Below are 26,920 nucleotides of genomic sequence, written 5' to 3'. Positions count from 1 at the left end.
ATGCACCAAGACAAATTCCTTGTGTGTCCAGTCATACTTGGCCAATAAAGAATTCTATTCTATTCTACTGAAATGAAGAAAGCTTTAAGTAACAACGAATATATTTTTATGTAGAAAGATTACATACTTCAATTCTCATACTCATATAAAATTATACCTTATAAAGTTATTTGTTTTTACCAGGTTTGGGAAGTTGCAATAGCAGCTTTATTTTTAAATACAACAATCAGATAACTCACGTAGATGGTATGTTTTGTTCCATCACAAGCAATTCTTTTTGTCAGGATTTTAATTTATAAAAGACCATGGAAAAAGCCAAAATTATTATGCTCAGATGACTACTTTATTATACTTCTACAATTTTAAAAATAAAATTAATCATTATTGGACAAGCTATATCTACTCAATTTTTAAATAAAATTAGGATGGAAAGAAATTAAGTTGTAGGTACAGCTTTACATAATGTTTTTGGAAACAGAAGGAAACAGGATTCTTTGAAAACATAGTTGTATAAAACTTCGAATATTTTAGCTCAATTGATGTGTAATTTATAAAATACCATGCAGCAAAGTATCAGCTCTCCCTATAAATTGTAAACAAACTTTAAGGCTGGAAGTAACTTTTTTTTTTTGCATGATGAATCACATTGTTTAATACATCATCCAATCAGTTTTGGAAAACGATCCACTAGAACTATTGATGAGATGACATTTTAGTTTGGGAATATGCTGAAAATTGTGCAGTGAGAAAGTGCAATGAGTATTTCCTTGCTGGCAAATTGTTCTACAGCAACAGTGACCTTGAAATGTTTGCAGAGTACCCAATACATAATTGCCAATACATAATTGTCTTTGTTCCTTCAACAGATACAAATGGATTCCTCAGAGAAGTATATTTGAGCGTATGATTTCATTTGGCTGGATTGCAGATGTCCTGGCACAAAATCACTCCTTAATCTAAAATAAAACAGAAATATAATTGAACATTTTTTCTAAAAAGACCTCTGTTATACTCCTCAAAAATATATATATAAAAGTATGCAGTGTGGATCTTTAATGTTGTATTAAGTGCAAAGACCACTGATCATTACAGCTGGTCAGGCATATAGAAATGCAATATTCAACTTCTTGGATTCAAGTTTTGTCTCAACAAGCTTATCAATTAAAGTTCAATATTTTAAAATTCAATATCAATGCATATATACCCATAGGTCCCAGTCCAGAATGACAATCAAGTTAAATGATGTATTTTCCTTGGGTAAGTATAATGAAAGATCAAGATTAGGAATGTATACCCATTGCGTGCATTTTTCTAGGAAGAGTTTACGTTCCTCTCTCTACATAAAGTGGTCCTGAGCCTTGTGTACTTACACACTGAAGTAAATTTAAAAATGGCAACAGTGAAGCATAAGATATATCTAATCATGCCTTTGCATCCTGAGATAGACAACCCAGTTGCAAACAGGTACATAGCTAAAGGAAGGTGGATTGATTCAGCCTAATCTATAGTTTAAAATCTTGCAAAAAGCAGATACACTGCTGGGTAACCAATCCCTGGTTATAAAGCAGTTTAGGCAAATACCAGCCTTGAGAAAAAAAGGAAGATGACAAAACAGAAAAGAACCTAACTATTTCTATACTGTTTATATTTTATTAAAAAGAAATGCATATTTCATTAAAAATGTTTAACAAAATATTTTCACTAACTATATTAGCATTGTCAGATCTGGTTATTCAAATGTTAATAGTGCATATATGTTTGTTTATTTAAAAAATGGTTAATAAGAGGCATAGCCTATGATTTCATAATTAGCATTTATAGAATTCTTTATTGGCCAAGTGTGATGGGACACACAAGGAATTTGTCTTGGTGCATATGCTCCCAGTGTACATAAAAGAAAAGACACATTAGTCAAGAATCATAAGGTACAATACTTCATAATAGTCATAGGGTATAATAAGCAATCAATCATACTAGGAAACAGTCAATAAAAATTGTTAGGATACAAGCAACAAGGTTACAGTCATACAGTCATAAGTGGGAGGACATGGGTGAAAGGAAGGATGGGAGGATTAATAGTAATACTAATAGTAATGCAGACTTAGTAAATAGTTTGATAGTGTTGAGGGAATTATTTGTTTAGCAGAGTGATGACTTTCGGGGGAAAAGTGTCCTTGTGTCTAGTTGTTGTGGTGTGCAGTGCTCTATAGCGTCATTTTTAGGGTAGGAGTTAAAACAGTTTATGTCCGGGATGTGAGGGGTCTGTAAATATTTTCACAGCCCTCTTTTTGACTCTTGCAGTATACAGGTCCTCGATTGAAGGTAGGTGGGTAGTAATTGTTTTTTCTGCAGTCCTAATTATCCTCTGAAGTCTGTGTCTGTCCTGTTGGGTTTCAATACCAAACCAGACAGTTATAGAGGTGCAGATGAGACTTAATAATTCCTCTATAGAACTGTATCAGCAGCTCCTTGGGCAGTTTGAGCTTTCTGAATTGGTACAGAAAGAACATTCTTTGTTGTGCTTTCTCAATGACGTTTTTGATGTTAGGTGTCCACTTAGGTCATTTGATATGATAGAACCTAGAAATTTGAAGGTCTCTACTGTTGATACTGTGTTTTCTAGTATTGTAAGAGGTGGTAGTATGGGAGGGTTTCTCCTAAAGTCTACCACCATTTCTATAGTTCTCCCATCCTTCCTTCCCCACTGTCCTTCCACTTATGACTGTATGACTGTAACCTTGTTGCTTGACTGTTTCCTAGTATGATTGATTGCTTATTAAACCCTATGACTATTATGAAGTATTGTACCTTATGATTCTTGACTCTTGACGATAGTTTTGAGTGTGTTCAGTTCCAGTTTCTTCCGGTCACACTGCAAGGCAAGTTGTACAACCTCCCGTCTGTTTGTGGATTCGTCATTGTCTTAATGAGACCAATCACTGTTGTATCATCTGCAAAATTCAGTATTTTAACAGATGGATCATTTGAGATGCAGTCATTGGTATAAAGGGAGAAGAGAAGTGGAGAAAGCACACAGCCTTGGGGGACCCCTGTGCTAATTGTACAGGTATCAGATGTGGTTCTGCCTAGCTTCACCTGATGGTTCCTGTCTATTAGGAAGGTTATGATCTACTTACAAGTGTGTCCGGTACCACTAGCTGATTTAAGGTAGTTAGAAGAATGTCCGGAATGATGGTATTGAATGCTGAACTAAAGTCTACAAAGAGGACCCTTGCGTAGGTATTTGGAGATTCAAGGTGTTGTAGGATGTAATGCCATATTAACAGCATCATCTGTCAATCTATTTGCTCGGTATGCAAATTGTATGGGATCTAACAGTGGATCCGTGATGTTTTTCAGGTGAGACAGCACTAGCCTTTCAAAGGCTTTCATAACTACAAATGTTAGAGCAACTGGTCTGTATCATTCAGTTCCCTGATGGAGGGCTTCTTTGGCACTGGGATGATGGTAAAGCATCTGAAGCAAGAAGGAACATAGCACACCTCTAGCATATAAAAAGCATTCATAAAAACATACCTCCACAACTACACCTGCTGCTATAGTGGATCCTCCATAGCGCAACATAAATCTCCCAAGTTCTTTAAAGTCTTTATAAAGCTCCAAGGCAATAGGCCTTTGGGTCTGAAGTTCTATTAAAGCATTCTGCCCTTTTGTCAGACACCTACAAGGAAAGGAAAACTTATTAGTACTTGTTAAAAATTATATTACTATGAAAGGCCATCCAATTGTGTATGCTTGTTTTCAGATATACAGAACAAAAGATTTAGTAGAGTTTCCACCTAAAACTGGGCAAAGAACATAGTTTCCCTTTCCTAAACAGCAAGAATTGCCTAATCTGATGATATTTTGATGATTCTCTCATTTCAAGTTTATTTTTCCCAGAAATCCACACACACCAGAAAATTTATAAGCTGGAAGCAACCCAAGGATAATCATAATATACCATCTTTAAATCTTATCAAATCACATCTCACTTTGAAATCAGAATCTATGATAATGTACAATTTACAATTAATATAGCAACACCCTTTCAATAATTCAGAAAAGGCAGTCTGCCAATATAACTTATACTACAGCATTCACCTATCAATATAAATCAAACACTCTGTAGGCACTAATGTTAACAGCAATTATTTAAAATATATCATGGTCACTGATCCTACATTCAATTTCTACCAGTTTTAATCAATTCATGATTTCAATTTTCAAAAGATTTTAAACTACAATAATTACATTGATATTTGTATATTAACAAATTATCTTAACATACTTACTTAGGTTTTTTCTTGGCAACTTCACCAGTACTTTTATGAAGCACACTTAGTAATTTTCTAATAGTAGCAGGTTCACTTACAGTTTGAAAATGTAAGAGCACCTAAAAGAAAATTTTATTTTAATTGACATTTTTAATCATTGTCTGCAATAGACAAAATACAAGTTTACCTGAAAAAAATTGTTTTCTGAATACAACATAAAAAGACAGAGAGACTTTGATCAATTCTACATTTTCATTTTATTGTACAATATGTTATACCAGTGGTTCCCAAAGTGGGCGGTGGGATGCCTTAGGGGGGCGCTAAGAGGCAAGGGGGTTGGCAGGGGGGCAATAAGAGGCAGCAGGGGGCCATTTGAGGTGCCAGCCCTGCAGGTTCACCCATTGACTAGCACTGCTCTAGAGCCGGCACCTCCAGTGAGGAAGCAGTGGCACGTTACGTGCTGCCACGGCCGTGTTCAATGCGCCGCCCCCCTGCTGCCTCTTAGTGCCCCTCTGGCCCCCTTGGGGACGCTAAGAGGCAGCAGGGGGGCATTCAAGGCGCCGGTCCTGCAGGTTCACCCATTGACTGTAGCACCGCTCCGGAGCCGGTGCCTCCAACGCGGAAGCAGTTGCAAGTTATGTGCCGCTGCGGCAGGGTTCAATGCACCGTCCCTCTGCCACCTCTTAGTGTCCCCAAGGGGGCTGGCAGAGGGGCGCTAAAAGGCGGCAGGGGGCGTTCAAGGCACCAGCCGGCCCTGCACGTTCACCCATTGAGGCTCCGGCTCCGGAGCGGTGCTATAGTCAATGGGTGAACCTGCAGGGCCGGGCGCTCGAACGCCCCCTGCCACCTCTTAGCGTCCCCAAGGGGGCCAGCAGAAGGGCGCTAAGAGGCGGCAGGGGGGTGACACGTCAAAAGTGGCCATGGCGGCATGTAACATGCCACTGCTTCTGCATTGGAGGCACCGGCTCCGGAGCAGTGCTAGTCAATGGGTGAAACTGCAGGGCTGGCCTACCTCTTAGCCCCCCTCTGCTGGCCCCTTTGGGGACACTAAGAGGCGGCAGGGGGGCATTCGAGGTGCCAGCCCTGCAGGTTCACCCGTTCACTGTAGTAATGCTCCAGAACCGGTGCCTCGAATGTGGCAGCACGTTGGGAAAAGCCGCTGCCACCGCTTTCCCAAAGTGCCGCCGCTGTCGCATTCTGTCTGTCTGTCCGTCCGTCCATCCAGCCAAAAGGTCTGTCTGTTTGCCTGCCTGCCTGCCTGCCTGCCTACCTGCCTGCCTGTCTGTCTGTCTCTCTCTCTCTATCCATCCATCCATCCATCCATGTTTGAAGCACCGGCCCCGCAGGCACATCGGGAAAGTAGAGCAAAGCCAGTCTGAGAGGGAGGGAGGGAGGGAAGGGGGGGAGAGGGAGGGAGGGAGGGGGAGAGAGAGAGAGAGAGAGAGAGAGAGAGAGAGAGAGAGAGAGACCTGATGCATCAGATTGAATGAGGCCTAGTTTGAGGCCCTTTTCTACACTGAAACATCTTTGCCAGCACATTGAAACCTCTTTGGCTTCTATTAAAGGTTTTGTGGACGAAACATGGTCAAGACTATCAGGAAGCTCTCACAGTTTTTTGAGGCTTTAAACAGGATCCATTGGACCAGATCTCCACCCTAATAATTACTTTTCCCCAATGTATTACAGTGCCAATTCTGAAGAAGGCAAAACCAAAATGTGCTGGTAAATTACAAGAACACACGAACACACACACACACACACACACACACTCCCTTCTAACCCTGCTGGAGCAGGTGATTGGACTAGAATAAATATCTCATTATCTTTCTCCTCCCTCCCTCCCTCCTTCTTTATTTCTTTTTCTTTCTGTCCCTTCCTTCCATCCACCCCCCTCTTTCTTTGTCCCTTTTTCTTTCTTTCCCTTTTCTCTTTATTTTCTTCCTCTCTTTCTCTCTTTCTTTTCTCTCTCTCTTTCCCTCTCTCAGGCTCATCCCTTTGGATCAGGGGTCGTCAAACCTTTGGACCTCAGGGACTACCAAACTCATAATTTTAAATCCTGGAGACCACTAATATGAATTTTGACTGATGGTCTGGCGTTGGTGGGAGAGAGAGAGATCTGATCCAACCTCTCTCTCTCCCTCTCTCTCACACACACAGGCAGGGGTGGGATTTAGACCCCTGATCTAAAGCTGTCAAAACTCCAAAAACTGGTTAAGTAGTTCTGGGGAGGACAGTCATAAATTAGAACACTTGCTAAACAACCGGTCATTAAGTGAGTCCCACTTGTATTTGGTTTGCCAGTCACCTGGCCACACCCACCCAGTCACATGACCAGCAAGCCATGCCCACCCATTCATGTGACCAGCAAACCACACCCTCAAATTAGACCACGCCCACAGAAATTTGAATCCCACCCCTGGGTGGGGGGCACCGAGGATGGGTTTGTAGCACCAAGGGGGCGGTGGACCGAAAAAGTTTGGGAACCACTGTGTTACACTTTCCTATTTTCTCTCTTATCAGTACTTTGAAACTCCTCTGAATTATTACAACCATTCCATCTGCAAATAAACTTAAGTTGGCACTGAACAAATGATAGTTATGACCAGTCCTTAAAGTTCTGGCAATCCCAGCAGCCCTGTGGCCACATGATTGCTATCTGAGCCCTTGGCAACCAGCTTGCATTTACGACCAGTTGCAGCACCCTGCCGTCACGTGATCGCCATTTGTGACCTTCCCTGCAAGCTATCTCTGAAAGACAATGAGGAAGCTGGCCGTGACTGTCGCAAGTCACTGAGGTAAGGCTCCCCATCTATCCATCCTCCCCCAGCCATTCTAGCCTCATGTCACACCATTCACTTGTGCATCTCTGCACATCCACCCTGAGCCTCGCCATGGCTACCCCACTATTTGTGTACCTGTGTGTATCTCTGAGCTTCACTGTGCCTTGCTTGCATACCCATGCCCCCTTGTGTACTCTGCCCAAGCCTCATTGTGCCTCTCACACCCACTTCCTGAGCCTCAAATCTCCCTCATACTCTTGGGCATTCTTGTAACCTCCCTGGGTCTTGCTTCACCACACTCACACTTTCATGCATCCCCTTGCACCTTTGTACCTCCTTCCTAGCCTCATGCACCCCTGCACATTCTCCCTGATGCCTTCCCACCTGCCTTACCTGGCCTCCACATCCTCCCAACCCCGTTGCACTTCACTCTCATGCTCACACCCACTCCCCTCCCTCCCTCACCCTGACTCTCATTGTGCCTCCCTCACACGAAACCTCTACAAGCCCCCCCCCCTCACAACCTCAAACACCCCCTGAAGAAAGTTGTTTCACCTAACAACAGTAAGATTTGGTTAGTGACAGTAACCAGGTCTCCAGGACTTGCTAAGGGCTAAGCACTGTGCTTTTTGACTGCATCACTTAATGATGGAAAAGCCAGTTACAACTGCTGCTGTAAGTCGAGGATTAGTTGTATACCCATCTTTACCTAGAATGCTATAATCTCTCTACTTTGCTGAGAATGGCAAGAAACCATCGGCCTGTAAAATTCTTTTGGCCCCGTGAGTCTATTTAAAAAGGCTGAGGAAAATAATACTTAAAAATATAAATGAAATTCCTTAAAAATGCTACACTTACAGGAAATCCTTTGGTGATGGGTATTTCAATATTAAAGATAAGAACACGAGCTCTGAAGCGTGTGCAGGTTTTAATTGGCTCCTTGGGACAGCAAAATATACAACCAACACTGCAAGAGACAACAGAGTAACACATGAAATATATACTGATAATGACTCTCTGTGTATTTTTAATGATACCATGACATGCCATAACATAAATCAGCTAGACCAGGTTTATGGGCCATGACAAAAAACAAGGTTGGAAGAATCTTCCCTTCCTACTGCCCTCTGTCAACATTAACATTTGCTTTAGAATAATTAATTTCAAAGTGCTCCCTGAAGCAATAATATAACAAGGTTTAAAGACATTGGCACATGTGTTATATACAGAATGGCCACATGATCAGCTTACAGAAGAACAGGGATAAAGTGTTGAGCAAGAAAGGGGGGATGAAATTTTGTCTTAGCAAAATTGTCAATCATTAATATATAAATTAAATAGTGGGGCAAGAATGTATTCTCGTTTTACTCTTTTGGAAAAGGGTAAGTTCAGTTATTTTGCCTTTGCAATTGCACTTTACAGGTAGTTCTTATGTGGTAACCACAATTGGGACATTCAACTCTGCTGCTAAGTGCCATGATCACTAAACATATATACTGTACTTCAGAATAACAGAATTGGAAGGGACCTTTGAGGTCTTCTAGTTCAACTCCCTGATCAGGAAACCTGCTGTCCCACTGCTCAGGAAAAGAGCTTAGACAAATGTTTGTCCCATTCCTTCTTAAAAACTTCCAGTGTTGGAGCATTCACAGCTTCTGGAGACAAGTTGTTCCACTGATTAATGGTTGTAACTTCAGGAAATCTCTCCTTAATTCTAGGTTGCTTCTCTCCTTGATTAATTTCCATACAAACAGAAAATGACAACTACAACAAACTATTGTAATTTTGAATATTTGCTAAATGAGGAGGTCAATAAGCAAGGACTACCTGTATTTGAGTGGTGATGCCATGACACCAGGCTAATGAGGAGGTCACATGATCACATCAATTGATGTGGTAGTAGTTTCCTCTGAAGTCTACCACACTGAACCAAAGGGTGCCCTTAAGTTCATAATTATTACAGAAAAAAACACATTAACCAAGAGAGAGAATGCAGATAAGAATGAAAATGTGCAGCTGCACAAAATGTGTTTTACTTACAAAAATGGATCGCAAACCACATTGCCTATACTAGAATGCAAAAACACCATTGAACTCTTTAAAACATGCCGTGGATTAAATTTTGATGAAGAGATTCCCACTGCAGAAACAATGAGAATCTGTTGAAGCAAAGTAGAAACTTCGAGCATTTTGCATTATCTTAAAGCCCCTGACTCTTTCCTACCAGGTGACTGCATGACATGAGGACACGGTATGGCATGCAGAGAAACATTCTCTATCATGGTTTACCACAATTCAAGCTGTACCAGATATGGAGCTCAGCACACACCCCATACCACTTTGTCAAAGCAGCTCACCTCATCCAGACCAGTCTCCCAAACTTTTTGACAAGAGGTCTGCAGGAATCAGAGTAGGATATCAGCTCCTGCACCTGTCCAATGTTTTGAAAGAGTGACCTCTTCTACAAAGTTTGCCAAAATGTAGCGGGTCTTCCACGGCTTGTTCTCTATTTCTTCGAAGCGAGGTGGCCCTGCTGCATTACAAAGCACCTCTGAGGGAGTGTTTCACTCAAAATTTTGTTGAAATGCCTCATCACAGACATACACAGTTCTCCTTCTCTTATTTCAGTCAATAGCAGTGTCATGTTTCTATTCCTTATCAAATTAAGTCTGCCTGTAATTTCCAATTAACTGTTATTCAGCAGCAAAGAATTTAAACACCAGTTTTACGTAAGTATTTTTGAGTACTTTAAATACCGTTGCCTGCAGATTAAGATGAATACTGTAGGGAATTGTGAAGTATCTCTCATTTCTTTTTTTAGTCAAACAACTGGCAGAATCTAATTAGAACACTGCCAAGTTCAAACTGCATTTTGCAGGAGTTAGTGAATCTGCACCATTATGAGTGGAAAGAAGCAGGTAAACTTCCCACATACTTCTTCTGCATCTGGTAAATCATTCATGATCAGGCACAACGGTTATAAGAGGTTATGTTAAATATAAACGGTTGCTTAGTCAAACTCCCTTGTGCACTCACTTGATTTTGATGATATCCATGCCAGTCAAAGTGAGACTAATGTGATCTCCAGCTGCAGCCCAATCCACTGGCTGCTCATGTAGAGCAATTCCTAGAAATGAGTAAAACCAGTACTAAATAGTGAACTACTTTGGTTTAACAGCTACAAAGAACTGTTTCTGCAATTCTGCTGCATCAACTGCTATTCCTCAGTTTTCAGTATGAATGCAGTGATAGTAAAGCCTGTTGACTAAAATCAGAGAAACATTTTATTTTCAGGTACCTCTATTATCTATAAATATTTTGTTTATTCATGGTTTTCTGCAAGTCACAGCACTAGGTTTTTTATTGGTGTCACGCAACACAGAGATAACTATACAACAAGTGTCCTGTCCCGGCTTTTTAGACTGAGTTATCTGCTTTCATTTTTCCACAAATAAGTGAAAACATGCCTGTGTGTCTTTTCACATGTACGTGTGTATAATGCAGGCCACAAAACTGTATTCTAAAACCCCCTACATTATTTTAAAAGAATCATGAATTTCTGTGATATACAGATAATCAAACGCAAATATGAAAACTCATATAGAAATATTTAGATCATTTTTTCTTTCTTTTTCTTTCTTTCTGAATAAACTTTGGATATGACACCAAAAATCAAGCAGATCTAACTCAATGTCTTCTGAATTTAAATTAATTTATTTTATGCATACCAGTAATTCAGTATACAAACCTCTGTTTTTCCTCTTGCACATTTATTAATGGATAACTGAATTATAACATGTTATGCTTCATTCTAGTATCATGTGTATCATTTAAACATTCCTATCCAAAACATTTCTGTCCAATAATTAGAACACTAAGTTTATAATGTAAAAAATACAAAAAATACAAATGCAGAACCTATGTATCTCAGAGGGAAAAAACAACATGGAAACCAAACCAAAGGATTAGCGAGCATGATTTATACTTTGAATACATATAACCATAAAAATATTTATTTCCTTTATATGTCATTATAAAATTTCTAGACCCATCTAAGAAGAGTTTAAATATTAGACCAATCGTGCATCAACAGCAACAGGAGCAAAAACACAGAAAAGGCCATATGGGACAGTGAAGCACAGGGCAGCGGGGGTCTCCAAGTGCAGGAGAGTGAGGGATGACAAGCAGCCCCAGTGCCATATGACTCTGGAGCTTCCCGCCACCCAACAAGGAAGAGTGCAGAGCTGGAGGGACCAAGCTCAGGATGGCTTGGGGTGCATATTCACTTAACAACCCTCAGTTCTCTGTTAATGATAGCAACTGGGACTGCCAGGATTGTTGTCACTAAGTGATGTAGTCACATGATGTCTTGCTTTATGACCACACCGCTTAGTGACAGAAATTCAAATTCCAATTGTAGCCATCAGTCAATTATTTATAAGGTTTTGCTTTTCATAATTTTAGTTGCCAATTTCTGAAACTGTTTATTGTGTGATCCAAGGGAAAAAAAATCTTCAATCCATATCCATACCTTTCACAGTGCAAGTTTCATTAGGAGGCATGACAAGGAGTCGTTCCCCAACTTGGACATATCCTGCTTCAATTTTACCTGTCACACAGAATCCTGATCCTTGATCTAGGACAAAAAATATTTGTTTGAGAAAATTAACTGAAGATAAAGTAACACTATTGATTTAAACTCAGACCAGTAAAGGTCTAGTTTTCAAAAGAATAAAACTGCAAAATTAATTAGACTGGCTTTATAATGAAAACTGAACACCGATTACAGAAATCTTTTCCGTGTTCTTAGCTGTATGTGTTTCTCTCCCCCTCCTCCTTCCATTGTTTCAATTTATGTTTACTGGCTCTGAAGAGGATGAGATTCATTGTAGGTTGTTCTGTTCTGTTTTATTTTATCTCAAACTTTCAATAATAAAAAATAAAATAATAAAACTTTCCCTTTGCCTTCTGAGAACCAATTTGATGCAGTGGTTAATGCATCATTCAGGCTAGATATAAACAAGAGATTGGGAGTTCTAATTCCACCTTAGGCACGAAGTCAGCTGGGTAACCTTGGGCCAGTCATTCTCTTTCAGGAATGAAAAGCAGGCAATGGCAAACCATTGCCAAAATCTTGCCAAGAAAAATGCAAGGGCCTGTGTTACTCACAGAAGTTAATGCTGACTCTTTGGTCCCCAATACTACACACCTAAATTATTTACTTTCAGCCAGGATCACAAATTTTCTTTAACAATTCATAAACAATTTGACACATTGTAAACAAATTTAAAATAAAGTTACTATGCTGGAATTTCTGCTTCCAGTCTACTCACAGTGCTATTCATTTCTTCAAGTCTGGTTTATCATGTTCATAGAAGCACTTCCTGGGTTATGACCATTTGTTTAGCAACCACTCAAAGTTACGATGGTGCGGAACGAACGGTACTTATGACCATTTCTCAGAGTTCCAGCCATCACAGCTCCCTGCAGTCACATGATCATCATCCAGTCCATGATTAGGATTTTCCTGCAGGCTTCCCACACACAAAGTAAATGGAGAAACCTGCAGGAAATCATGATCACATGAGATCCTCACTTAAATGAGGACACAGAGTCCTCAGGTTACAACAGCAATGAGGACTGCTGGAATTGCTGTTGCTAGCTGATGCTGTTGCTAGCTGATGTGATGCTGCACTTTGGAATTGCATCATTTGGCAACAGAGATTCTGGTCTCGTCTGCCATCACAACCCAAAGCTCTCTGAAATAATCTTGTTGAATTAACACAAGATCCAAATTACTGTTACATATGTTTGTTTTCTATGCATAGTGAAATTGTTTGAGGAAAAAAAATTCAAAGGTGTACCATACAAAAATTGTTTCATACTTATAAGCACTAACAGTATACATAAAACATAATGAGATTTTAGAATATGAAAAGGTGCTATAATTAGCTTCACATGAATCTTCCTTTGACCTTAAACAGTAGCAAGAACAGGAATAAGACAGGAATGTATTTTAGTTCACCTGCTCTTTCATTTGTCCATCAACTCTCTCATGCACAGAAAGAATACTTTGTAGTATCATTCCCAAAAATTGCTAATAGGTACATGGCATTTTTATAGTGTGCAAATAACGTTGTGCTGCTATCACAAACACCAAAACAACTACCCCACTTATTGTTCTTAGAAAGTTTTAGGGATTAGCTATTCAAAAAGAAAAACTTGAGTTTTATAAAGAGAGCTGGGTTGCATGCCTGCTGGTTAAACGATCAGCCCAGAATTAGAAAAAATATGTCCTTTGTAAAGTGTGACAGCTGATTTGAAAGTTATCCTCAGATGTCTCTAGGAATGTATAAAATATATCTCTGTATGAGTAGAACATTCCAGGGAACACTCTGTGCTTCCATGAACAGATAATCACAGACAGATTTTGAAATACCTGCACAAATCTTGCAAAAAATGTTATTGCTTAAATGTTTAAAGAGAAGCACTTTCTAACATGCTTTTTGTGAAACATTTATTTCAGATACTTTACATAACTCCAGTAAATTGTTTACAAAAATACATTTGGTGAGACTTTTAAAAATATTTTTATTAAAGATTATAATTGCAATAGTAAAACATAATACAAATTGAAATATAGGAAGGAAGGAAGGAAGGAAGGAAGGAAGGAAGGAAGGAAGGAAGGAAGGAAGGAAGGAAGGAAGGAAGGAAGGAAGGAAATATATTAAAGTATAAAGAATAAAGAATTTTGATAATATTTCACCTCCTCTTATCTATAAAGAAATCCATAAGTTCCATTGCAATTCAGGTGTTAGCCAAAGTCCATTAAGGGTTACCACAACTAACATATCTATTTTAACCTTGATCAAATAAACCAATTTTATATTCCTTCCTTTTACTTCTACAATTTTAGTCCGTTCAAGTAATATACAACTTGTTTTTTCATTCTTTTTTGTCCCTTCATACAAGATTTATCCAAACTTTAATAAACTTCTTTTGTAAATCCATTTGGGAAGACTTTACTACATACCTTTAAAAACATCTGATACACATAATCTGAATGGTTTATCAACTGATCTTTGAGGTGGCTTGAAAGAATCTGTAAATAAATCAATAAATCAATATATATTGTGTTAACAGACATATATTTTACTTGGAGTGTAATATGGCTTATTGGTATTATGTTTGCAACACTTTCCAATCTTCAAAGATGTATAGACTTACCAATTTGTTCCAGCAAGCATTTTCCTGTGTACCATTTTGCCAATTCACTTGTTTGACTTTTTGTGACAAGATTTTCACCTCCAAGTCCACTGGTAGGGATGTAAGCTACATCTGATTCCTGGTGGAATTAAATGTTTATTTTGCAATGCAAATTCAATAATTAACTCTATATTATTAAATGCAAGCCTCTGAAATTCAAATTAAGAATAATTGTTTTTCTGGGAAAGTTTTTTTAAAACTTCATATAATAAAGTTACCTGATAAAGTTTAAAATTCAGACACAACTAAGACCATTTTAAAAAGCAATAGAGCTGTAGAAATCATTCAAATCACCGTCCCTGGCATTGTTAATAGGGTCATATTAAAGTTCAAGCATTATCATTTGTGTACTTGTACCAAAGGCATTTTTGTCCTGACTGATTCAGTTTGTGAAAGGTGATTTGAGGCAATTTTTGAAAGCTAATACAACTTTTCTTTGGATCATGCAGCCACCATAGATTATAAACATAAGGCACAATCCATGCTGGGAAATGAATTAGGAGTATAGTCCACCCTGTTCTCAAAGGCATCATGGCAACTTTCAGTACACTCAGTCATTATACCTTTTACAACTATCTGATTTTGAAGGCACTGATTTGTAGTTGCTCTGATCTTTCATATTAGGACATGTCCAGAAGGTGATCTGGGAATACCAATCCTTTGTTGTCCCACAGTGCCCCTAGGCTTCATCTTGCCCCACCAACTATTTATTATCTACACAAAACCACTGGGAGAGGTTAATACAGTGGTGATACATAATTCTACTGCTCCTTGCTATCAAACCCCAATGAAGTAATCAATACTCTTGAAATGGTTTAAGTCACTTTAGAGGCCAGAAGGGAAAGAATGGGATGAAATTAAATCCAGATAATACAGGTAGTACTCTTGGTAAGTAGTACAATTAAATCTGTTTTCGATGAGCTTGTATTCATTCTAGAAAAGGAAGTCAGTAGTTTAAGCGTGTTCCTTGATCCTATGGAACATCTCCCTGAGATGTGGTTAGCATCAACCCTCTTGGCATTTAGGAAATCCCTCAGACCTTGGTTGTTTCAACTAACTTGGGGATCTCAGGAATTAGCGAGCCCACAAGTCAGATGTAGGATGCTGATCCATTCTTCCACAGTCTTACTTATATCTGGGTTTTAAGCTGTTCTAAATTTTAACTATTGTGTTATATTCTTGTTGTACCACTGTTTTATCTGACTGTTTATTGTACTCTGCCTAGAGTCACATAGGTGAGATGAGTGGCTATGTTAATTAATAAATTAAATCCTCAACAGTCATTAAATTCCCAAGTGCTTGCTGTAGTGAGAAGTAATTTTTAACAATTATAGCCAGGGAAGCAACTACAACCATTCCTGATTTGGTTATCCAATCCATGCCTTGGCTATATATCCCATTTTGACTACAAGACATTTTGCACCCTTGAAAGGGATACATGCCTCAAATCATACAAAATGTAACAGTTACTGCTACCTACTACAAAATACCAGGATTGTGATTCCTCCACTTGCTTATCAGACACAATCTAAGGTGCTGGTACTGACCTTTAAAGACCTGATGAATCAGACTTATCTATCTAAGGGGACACTTCTCCCATTAAGAACCTCCCTGGGCATTTGTTTGTTTGTTTATATTTGTACCCCACCTTTATTATTTTTAAAAATAATTCAAGGCAGTGAACATACCTTCCTCTCTATTTCCCTCACAGCAACAACTCTGTGAGGTGGTTTGGGCTGGGAGAGAGTGAGTGGCCCAAAGTCATCCAGTTGGCTTTCATGCCTAAGGCAGGATTAGAACTCATAGTCTCTACATTTCTAGCCTTGATGTCTTAACCACTAGATCAAACTGACACTTTTTTATCAGGTTCCATAACTGTTAGCTAAGAATTCTTAAATGATATTGCATGTATTTACATTTTTATTTTTTGTACTCCGTGTTTTACTGAAAGCGTTTATTTTTATTTTTTTATTTTATAACCTTTTGTTTACCTTAAAGCCAGCTTGCTTAAGGAATTGTCCAAGTTTATTCACAATTTCCTGAAATCGTTCCTGTTGCCAATTGACCTATAATATAAACATAATACTTTGCTGAGGAATAGTAACATATTTGGACACTACTCCAGTACAAATGAAAATTATATTTTATCAACCAAGAAATATCACTATCATTGTACTCCTTGCTGCTTTCCTTTATCAGGTTAAGATGGCAATGTAGTAGAAAATGTGATCTGTTAACATTTTAAAATGTATTCAAATGCCAGTTCAATTAAAAATGCATGTGAAGTGGACTTAACATTTTTTAAGGAATGATTACAATATCCTACGAGGTTAATTATATCAGGCAATGTCTCGTAACAAAACAAAATTTAAGAATTAAATTTTAATTCTTAATTTTAAAGTATTGGATTAATAATAATATAATGAAGCAAAAAACTAGGCATACTGAAGAAATTAACAGGCTAGCATCAGTGTGGCTAATCTATCATTTAACAGGAAACGCAAGCAAAAACTTTATTAATATATGCTGCTTACACCGTTTTCTTCTATTTTAGGTTTTAGCTATCTTTTATTCAAAATATACTAGAGATTAACTTCAAAGTGAATATTATCTAAAATCTTTCTCTTCCTCTCTCTGTTATCTTCATGCATATTGATAAAATAAGCTTATTTATATTTATAAAAGATGTTTTCAAAAAAAATATATCAAGGCAATACCTGATCCATTTTATTGACTGCAACTGCTAGCTGTGTTACTCCCAATGATCGAACTAAAAGACCATGTTCTCGTGTCTGTCCACCAGTCTCAAAACCAGCTTCAAATTCCCCTCTGCTGGCATCCACCACTAATACAGCCACATCAGCCTAAGGAAAACCACTTGATTAGTTGTATTTCTTGGGTAAAGGTTAATCTTACAAAGACTAGATACATCTAAAATGCTTTTCCCTTTTTCTTATTGTTGTCTTATCATAAAGATACTGAAGGCTTCCTTAAATCACTTCAAATGAAACACCACAACATTTCTCATTTTGTTGATAGAATTATAATGTGCAAAAATAACATTTTAAACTGTCCCCAGTAAAGTAATAATGTTTTAAGAATAATTTCTTTCCACTGATTGTCACAATATAATTTGCATCCATGATGTAATATATATAATATGGGGAAGTCAAACTGCCAGTGAATACTCCAATTAAATCTAAAAGTGCCTTATGTATACTAGGAAAGGCATTACCTGGGCAGCTCCTGTGATCATATTTGGAATGAAGTCTTTATGGCCAGGAGCATCCATGAGTGTAATAATTTTTGTTTTTGTCTCAAATTTGGTCATACCTACATCCATTGTCACTCCCCTACAAATAATGAACAGGTAAACAATGGATCATTTATAATAATATTCAAAATCAATCTGTATATCCTATCTCCTTTTTCTATATATAATTTTTATTATAGATTTTCACAGAAATAAAATGAAATGATATAAAGATTTAAAGAAGGAAAAAAATAGGAAAAATATGAAAAGTAATACAGAAAGCAAAGAAATAAAATATAAAGAAGCAAATTTTAATCTTGGTATCTCGCGTCCTTCTTTACAGTTACACATCAACATACTGCTTCCCATATTCAGCCCTTTTAAATCTATAAATCACCAGTTCATTTTTTCTCATTTTCAGCAAAAAAAGTCCATAAGAGGTTTCTAGTCTTTCATATATTCACATCTTCTTGATCAACTAGTGTCAAAAATATCCCACAGAATGTGAGAGTTAAAACAGGAGAGTAATATTTTATTTATTTATATATATATATATATATATATATATATATATATATATATATATATACATACATACATACATACATACATATATATCATAATATACATAATATATATATATATATATATATATATATATATATATATATATATATATATATATATGTGTGTGTGTGTGTGTGTGTGTGTGTGTGTGTGTCATTCAGCTTTGTTCAGGTATTTTCCGTCATTGTTGTGCTTTTAAAGTTGTAGCAACATTTTGGCAGAATCTCATCTGCCATATCAGGCTTCTGTATTGTAAGTTCGGAAAGTTGGTGCAATAAGTGATCGTGGTTAGGGGTAAGAGCATATTATATCAAAAAAACAATTATAATTGTGATATGAATAAATATGCATTGATCTGCCATTTTAGTCTACATGTTACATTATATGAACAAGTTTACCACCACCCAAGGGAGTTTTAACCCATCTATCACTTCCTACAATTCATTTCTAATTCTGCAATGGAGATTCAAATAATTCCAGAAGTAATCTGGTACAAATAGCCGAATAATAATATATTTTCTAATTGTATTTGGAACCATCTTTGGGGTCTCTCAGTGAAATAAAATTTCCTGGAGGCAGAAATACTACTCTAAAATTATGTGTAGTGAGTTTCTTGTAAAAACCATAGCTTTATATCAGAATTAGATAGTATAATCACATATGATTATATATATGTTCTGAGTACACGGTACACAGAAACCTCAAAAACAACTTTGCTTTTACCACAGCCAATTTTCATGTAAAAGGGTAGTTTTCTCACCTTTCTCTCTCTTCCCCTGTTTCATCTAAAACCCATGCATAAGCAAATGATGCTTTTCCAGCTTTCTTTGACTCTTGCTCGTATTTGTGCATTGTTCGCTTGTTCACATTACCCAGAAGATATAACAAATGACCCATTAAAGTACTTTTTCCTGCATCAACATGTCCTAAAAAGAAACACCACATTATCACTGATTAATTTATTTTAGAAGACATTCTATGCCCGTAACTAAAAAGAGGAACTATACATATTTTTCATTTTTGCACCAAAATAAATATACCTATTACTACAAGGTTAAGCAAATGTTTTCCTCCTTGTCTCTTCTCCAACTCAGCTTTTATATCTAATTGTTGTTTGGATTTTCCAGACTTTTTCATAGAAGTTTGTACCACTGATGAGTCTTCTGATGCTTGAATGGTCTGAGAGGGAAAAGTTGATTTAGGTAATATCTCAGCTATTCCCATATTTGCAATGGTATCTCCAGCAGAGAATCCTTTTTGTGGCATAAAGGTATTATGTCCATTCTCTTCTACAGTTGCACTACAAAAAGCAGAGAATGAATGTGAAAATGCACATTTCAAAAGACTACAGATCAAAATAAAATTATCTATATATGTATTTACAATCTCAAATGGAAGAAAAAATGCCTCTTCTATATATAGATTTATGGTGAAAAAGTATATTAATTATTACTTTACTAAGCTTCAAATAAGATGCAGAATTATGTGGGCGTTTTCCTCTTGCCGCTACAAAAAACATTCAGATAGCATACAAAATAATTCTAACCATGCTAAATTATTATTTGACAGCCCTCTTCCTCCATTTACCCTACTAAGTTTCTTGCCTTGAGATGCAGTCTTAGGAAAGATAAACAGCATGCCATGCATTAATTATGCTGCTGTAACAAGTTATAAAGAGCTGCTTCTAAAGGGACAAGCCTTGTGGGGACAGCTCACAGGGAGTCCTCGTTCATCTCAACCAGATATTTCTTATTCCAAGGTATGGGGCAAGAGGCAATTCTAAAATGTATTGTTGTTTCAAACTTGAAATGACAATGTATGTCATTTCAGTATATATGGTGGGACACTTTAGAAAATATGTGTGCTATAGTGGAATCATAATAATAAGGCAGCACACACTTATTGTGAATACCAATTATGGATAGAAATATAAAAATCTCATATCATGCTTAAAAGCTAAAAATCTGCCTCATTAGGAATTGGTTTACTTTTGTCTTACATTATCATGAAAATATCTTAATCCAGGTTTTAAATTTAGGAAACAAGAACACATATTCAGGATCTCTTAATTTGAACCTCTGGGGCACACATTTTCTGTGTTAAATTAGTCTGGTTATATATTCTGATTTAAGAATGTGAATTTCAAATACCTATAGAATAACTAAGCTTCATTTAGTCTTGTATTCTGGTATAGGGAACCAATAGAGAAAGCAAGTTTCCAGCAGAGAAAAATGTGCAACATATCTTCAATTAACTAGTCTAAATATGAAATGGTGATAATTTTCGTGAAGCAGGAACCCAATGACCTTCAGACCTATAGTAGGAATTAGCAATCGATGGCATTTTTTTCACATATGATACATTAAGAAATCCTAGAGCTTTTTTCCTTTATTTTCTTTTTTCTTTTTATTCTGGCAGAAATTCATTTTTCTACCCAATTGTTTCTGTCAATGAGGCCTTTAAAGTATACTCAGTTTTCCTTCCTTCTATACTACCTGCTGGTATTGAATACAAGGAGACTTTTGTTGGTGTATTAGAACTTTCTCTTCACTAAACATTTTGTCTTTCTTTCATGATGACCTTTAATTTAAAGTTACATTTAACTATTATATGTAACTCTCTATTTTACTATCCAAATAGCAAAGACTGGATTATGTGCAGAACAGAACTCAATAGAACAGGCAGCAATGGCAGCAAGAAACTAAATGGAAGGAAGGGGGAGAAAGAAGAAAAAAGATCAGAAAAGCACGTGCACACAGAGAAGAAAGGGGTGAGGTGCACCAGTCCTGCCTTACTTATTCTATTAGACTCTTTCATGTTCATTTTAACTAACATTTGGAACAGCCAAAATGTTCCAGGATTCTTTTCAACTACACTACAACCTTGCCTGAAACTGTTCAGCTGAACTTCAAGCCACAAGATGTTTCTCCCATGCCAAGAACAATACACATTTTCTCCATTTGTAAACACACCACCACTAGAGACTCAGAATGCACAGGTTATTTATCAAATTCTTAAACAACATACTGCATGTAGATGGAATATCATTTCTACAAGAAAATAGAACATATTAAATAAGATGTAGTAGATACTGGTCCATGATCAGTCAGTTGGAAGGCATACAGAGAACATACGTTATACAATGCGGTATAGAACATGGGCATCTTAAGAATGACCCAAATGTCTTCCTTCTCTTTTCTGAATTGATTGCATTTCACATAAATTATCTGGCCAAGAATTTAATTTACAACTCTTTAATCTGAATTCACTTCAGAATAATCTGGCAATCTACAGAAAGATAGTTTAAAACGACATTGTGGTTCTACCTACAATATGCAGAGTGAAAGTTTTTTTCTTAAAAAAAATCACAAATGCAAAATGCCTTTTATGTAAGCTTAAACAAGTGAAACAAGAAGCCATGCTATTTATATATACGCAATGGCACATATAATATTAAATCTTTATCAAAAAGCAGAACAAAACAAAAGTCAATAGAGGTTCACTATTTGGAAAGAAGAGGTAGCAAAAATGTATTTTGAGATGAAGGAGTAAGGGCTTACCATGGGACTTCAAAGCCAGTAGCTTGTTTCTTTCCAGATATGGTCATTTTGGTAACTTTTGGCCCAATGTCAGAATCTGTTCTGATAGCTTGAGAATCTCTCACTTTTCCTAGCAGAATGAGAAAAAAATAAAACCATAACAATAGAGCAAACTGAGTATATATCTAGATTGGCCTGCACAATAGGTTGACAACAGATAATACGAAATAGCTTCTTAAAAATTTAGAACAAGAAAAATATGAAAAATTAGAGTGGATGCTTTCTGAGTAGATGCTTTCTAATTTGAGTTCTGGCAAAGACCTGCAGAATCCCAGGTCTTGTATGAAATTTGGTATGCAACGGTGAAATCAATTATCATGCTAATCTGTCTCCACTGTGACTTTTCTCTTTCTCTCCTTATTCTACAACTCTTTCTACCAATTCTTATACAGATTTGGCTTGGAGGATCTGATCCATCAACAGGAATTAGATATAAAAAATGTTGTCATTTAAAATATATATATATATCATGAAATATCCGGTTTTCCCAAGAAAAATCCCATTTTTTTTATTTTTAACTTAAAATTTGTTAAATTGTATATTAAAATTTGAAATATTCTTACAAAAGATGTCTCATCCTCAATTCCAAATTATATTTCAATATTGTCCAAAATAGATCGTTTAGATCATATTAATATTGAATTAGCTTTTTTGCAGACTTGGTTCTGTTTATTTCCTTTGTAATAAACTACATCTTAGGTGCCTACTATTGATCATGTTGACCTTTATTCTGGTTTTGATTATAATTTTTGAAATGCAAATACCATGATAGGTATTATTATAAGGGAAAGAACCATCTTGTTAAAGTCAATTGGAAATGGGCGATTTGTAGTGGGAATGTACTGAAGTATATTTTCTAGTGGGAATATGCTGAAGTTAAATAGTTAGCTCAGAATGGGAATGCAGTTCCGTTCAATTTCCATATTATTTCAGCCTATATATTTTTCCAGTTTAAAAAACAAATCCCTAAATTCTGAGGTTTTGGAAATAATGTTCAAAACAAATGTTCAGTTAATAAATTTGTGAAATTTATTCTAGGCAGAATGTGGCTCTCCTTAAGTCAATTTGTGTTTGCCATTACAATTACATCTACATGGAGGGAAGCTTGCAGTGGGGTACTTCAAGGATCTGCCTTGGGCTCAGTGTTCTTCCACATCTTTATAAAAGACTTAGATGAGAGGATTGAAGGGATACTCTTGCAGATGACCCAAGCCAGGGGGACTGATAACATTTTAGAAGATAGACTCAAGATTCATAAGGATCTTGACAGACTCTGGCATTAGGCTCTGTGCAACAGGATGCAGTTCAGGGTGAGAAAAGTAGGGATCTGGATACACACAGGAAAATCTAAATGCACAGGTACAGTACTACAGGCAGTACCTGGTTCAACAATAGCGTCTGTGAATTTAACTGTCCTGCTGGACCATCACTCAAGTATGCAGTGGGCGACAGCTGCCAAAAATTTAACACAGTTCTAGGCTGCATGGACAGAGGGATAGAATCAAGATCATGGAAAGTGATGTACCACTCTATACTGCACTTGGAATACCATGTCCAGTTCTGGTCACCAAATATAAAAAAGATGCTGAGGTCCTAGAAAGAGTGCAGAGGAGAGCAATAAAAATGATAAGGGGTCTGCAGGTTAATTCATACCATGAATAGCTAAGGGAACCAGAAGGCTTTAGGGTGACATGATAGCTGTCTTCCAATACTTGAAGGGAAGAATGGGTTAATTTATTCTCCATAGAAGCTGAGGGCAGGACAAGAAGCAATGAGGAGAAGCTCGATTCGGCATGGAAATGAGGAATTTCCTGACAGTCATAACAATTAGTCAATTCAATTAGTCATCTCCATGAGTTGTGGGTGTTCCATCACTGGAGGTTTTCAAGAAAAGATTGGACAACTATATCTCTGGGATAGTATAAGGACTCCTACTTTGAGCAGTGGGTTGGACTAGAAAACCTCCAAGGTCCCTCCCAGCCCTATGATTCTAATTCTAAGAATGTTTTTAAAATATTATCATCCATTCATTCACTTTGTTTCATTTTCCTATTTAACTTCTGCAGATATACATTATACCATATTGCAGAACTACAAAAGATTTAGCATTGCACAAGATGCATCAGCAAGAGGGATCCTTCCCACCTATTTACCTCTACTCCCTTCTAAATTATGTTTGCTGACAGTGAACTGAGCTCAGAATCAATGAAAAGACTCAGTCAGCATTATACTAACCACTCAAAAATGTTCAGCTCTTTGCAAATCATTTCTAAATAACTTTCCAAGCAAGAACAATGAGTTATTTAGAAAAAGGTTATTTCCTAAACAGAAAGGGGGTTTCCAAGTAAAAGCCCTATTTGCTTTCAATTACTGTTTCTTTACAAAGCTCATATACTGTTCTATATTGTTTGTTTAAAATGAGCTGTTCAGAGCCCTAAACATTTACAACTCTATAGTAAGTATCCAAGCACTCACCTGGCAGCAATTAACGGCTAAAAAGACTAAAAATCCTCTGGGACTGATAACAGACAAGAGGACATATTTATATTTTATATGGGCTCTAAACAGCAAGAATTAAAAATATTTTAAAATGATTTAAAATAGAATTGATGTTCCAGTTTAGCATAAACATCAAGAAAAGCATCTTAACAGGAAATATTCCATGGAGCACGCCCAAGAATACAAAATATTCTAGAAATAATTACTTTAGATGTTTCCATTTTGTCAGTAAATGTACTAACTGGAAATAAAACACTCCTTAAAAGATATGAAAAAGCACTTACTACAAAACATAGTTAGAAGAGACAACACTGTCCTGCTCACAGGAAAAAAAGAGGAACAGGAATGACCTAAAATGGCATGTTCATAGAATCACAGAGGGAGAACTAGTCTGATCAAATATAAACCACTGTTAAAAGTATTTTGGATAGAGGTCTATTTAACATCTTGTTTGAAGATCTCCAATGCAGTGAAAAATACCACTACTTGAGGCAAATTACTCTACTGGTTAATTGCTCTTACCATCAGGAAATTCATCATACAGTAGAATCTATTTCCCAGCAGTTTCAAGTATTAGACTTTGTCATGTGCAGCAGCACAACAGAGAATTAGTACCTCATCCCCTATGTAATAACTCTTAGATATCTAAAGATTGGTATCATATCTCCATCCCCACCCCCATCTTCTCTTCTACAGAATAAACAAGTTCCTTTCATCAACCCTCATATTTCCAGTCCTCTCACCATATTAACAGCCTTCCCTGAACTAATGTCAGTTTATCAATGTGGTGCCCAAATCTGGACACAGTATAATTCCAACTGGGAGAAATATTCCTTGTGACCTGTACACTATGCTCCTTTTAATACATCCCAAAGTAGCACTGCCTTTTTAACAATTGCGTAATATGAAATGCTTCATATTTAACTTTTGTTCAACAAGAGCATTCAAATCATTTTCATATATAGTACTGCCAAATTATTTCTTTCCTGCCCAATATCTATCACTTAAATTTTTTGTACCTAAATATATAAGTCTACATTTCTCCATTAATTTTTATTCTACTTAAGACCACTTTTTTTAGATCTGTTTAGATCTTTCTGAATATTTTTCTTCTCTTCTAAAATATCAGCCACTTATCCTACTTGTGCATCACCTGTCAAATTCAGAATCATCCCCTCAACCCTTTTATTAATTAATAAAATGTTGAAGAGCACAGGGTCCTGCATGGAATTCTATGGAATTCCATCATTCCTTGTCTCTCTCTGTCAAAAAGGAGATAAAGTTAGCGTGGCATAACTTGTTTGTGGAAAACTATGACGGTTTTTGTTAGTTGATGCATTTTATCCAAGTATCCACACAAATAATTCAGTTCAATAACGTGTTCAGAAATTTGCTCAGTAAATAAGATAATATTCTGTAATTTTCTGGGTCCTCCTACTTCCTTTTTTGAAGAAAGGAACATGCTTTCCTCCAGTCTTGTGGAATCTGTCACAAGCTTTATTGTTGCCTGAGCCACTGTAACGCAGAGGTTAGAGTGCAGTACTGCAGGCTACTTCTGCTGACTGCCAGCTGACTGCAATTTGGCAGTTCAAATCCAACCAATCCAAGGTTGACTCAGCCTTCCATTCTTCCAAGGTGGGTAAAATGAAGACCCAGATTGTTGGGGGCAAAATGCTGACTCTCTAAACTGCTTAGAGAGGGCTGTAAAGCACTGTAAAGCGGTATATAAGTCTAAGTGCTATTGCTATTGCATATAGCTAAAATCAAGGGTTTTCTGATCTAGTTTATGAGATTTTTCTTTTTCTTAAATGTATACTTTACTAATCAAATTAACAAGTAATAAATCAAAAATCAAATTAAAATGGACAAGAAAGTAAATAGCTAAATATTTATCACCTGTTGATTAATATGAAGATTCCTAGGGAAAAGAAAGCATTACAGGAATTTACAAAATGTCTTAAGAAGAATTAAAGCTTTGTACTATGTAAAACAGGTTCTGTTCAAGTTAATTTAAGTATTTTTTTTAAACAAACTTTATTAATTTAAGTATTTTTAAAAGCAATTATTTGTGCACCAAATGTATTTGTTCTGTACACTTCCATAGTATATAGAGCTCTCCTCCCAAAAATAACCTCAAGTGTCTATGAAGTCTTCTTACACACCAAATTTTGCTAAATGACTGTAATGTTTCTTTAGCAATTACAGAAAATATTCTGGAATAATATGTACAGGTTTGTGACCATAAATACATATTATAATGAATACCGGTACTAAATACTGGGTGGATCTAATATTTCTCTAACAAGTAAACACCTAAACTGACAGCTTATATTGTCCACGTTGATGTTCTTCAGTAGAATTTCTGTTGAACATCTGGTTCATTATGAGTATGTAAAACTGAAAGTATAAGATATAACGAACAGATACTTTTACTACAATTTATTCATGTTTCCAGAAATGACATATTATCCAGCACTAAATCTAATATTATGATACCAGAGGATGGTGCTATTGTTTTAAGTTTCATTATCTTACAAGTAAATTGTAAAGTTCTAACATAACAACTATATATTATTTAGTACTTTGTAAAACTAGACTTTAGGTATTTGATAGTAAGTTTTAATAAATAAATACTAATCTTATACTATTATACTGCACATGACTTGTCAATACATAGAA

The 26,920-nt window shown here is 36.6% G+C and overlaps 1 protein-coding gene across 1 annotated transcript in view; it reads right to left on the bottom strand.

Annotated features, from left to right (window-relative positions):
* Positions 1–321: 321 nt before the first annotated feature.
* The window catches only part of HBS1L (HBS1 like translational GTPase), a 46,792-nt gene continuing 20,193 nt past the window's right edge, over positions 322–26,920 (bottom strand). The window contains exons 5-18 of the mRNA XM_026705534.2: positions 21,704–21,812; positions 19,184–19,443; positions 18,904–19,069; positions 17,559–17,676; positions 17,041–17,187; positions 16,315–16,389; positions 14,285–14,402; positions 14,091–14,159; positions 11,589–11,693; positions 10,094–10,184; positions 7,916–8,024; positions 4,296–4,396; positions 3,538–3,682; positions 322–956 (exon numbers count right to left, since the gene is read on the bottom strand). Of these exons, the coding sequence (XP_026561319.1) occupies positions 945–956; positions 3,538–3,682; positions 4,296–4,396; positions 7,916–8,024; positions 10,094–10,184; positions 11,589–11,693; positions 14,091–14,159; positions 14,285–14,402; positions 16,315–16,389; positions 17,041–17,187; positions 17,559–17,676; positions 18,904–19,069; positions 19,184–19,443; positions 21,704–21,812 (1,625 nt within the window). The 3' untranslated portion in view covers positions 322–944. The remainder of the gene's footprint in view (positions 957–3,537; positions 3,683–4,295; positions 4,397–7,915; positions 8,025–10,093; positions 10,185–11,588; positions 11,694–14,090; positions 14,160–14,284; positions 14,403–16,314; positions 16,390–17,040; positions 17,188–17,558; positions 17,677–18,903; positions 19,070–19,183; positions 19,444–21,703; positions 21,813–26,920) is intronic.

This window comes from Pseudonaja textilis, chromosome 1, assembly GCF_049901715.1.
Source record: "Pseudonaja textilis isolate UNSWEBS1 chromosome 1, rPseTex1.2, whole genome shotgun sequence".
NCBI classification, from domain to species: Eukaryota; Metazoa; Chordata; class Lepidosauria; order Squamata; family Elapidae; genus Pseudonaja; species Pseudonaja textilis.
This window is presented reverse-complemented; position numbering and strand designations above follow the sequence as displayed.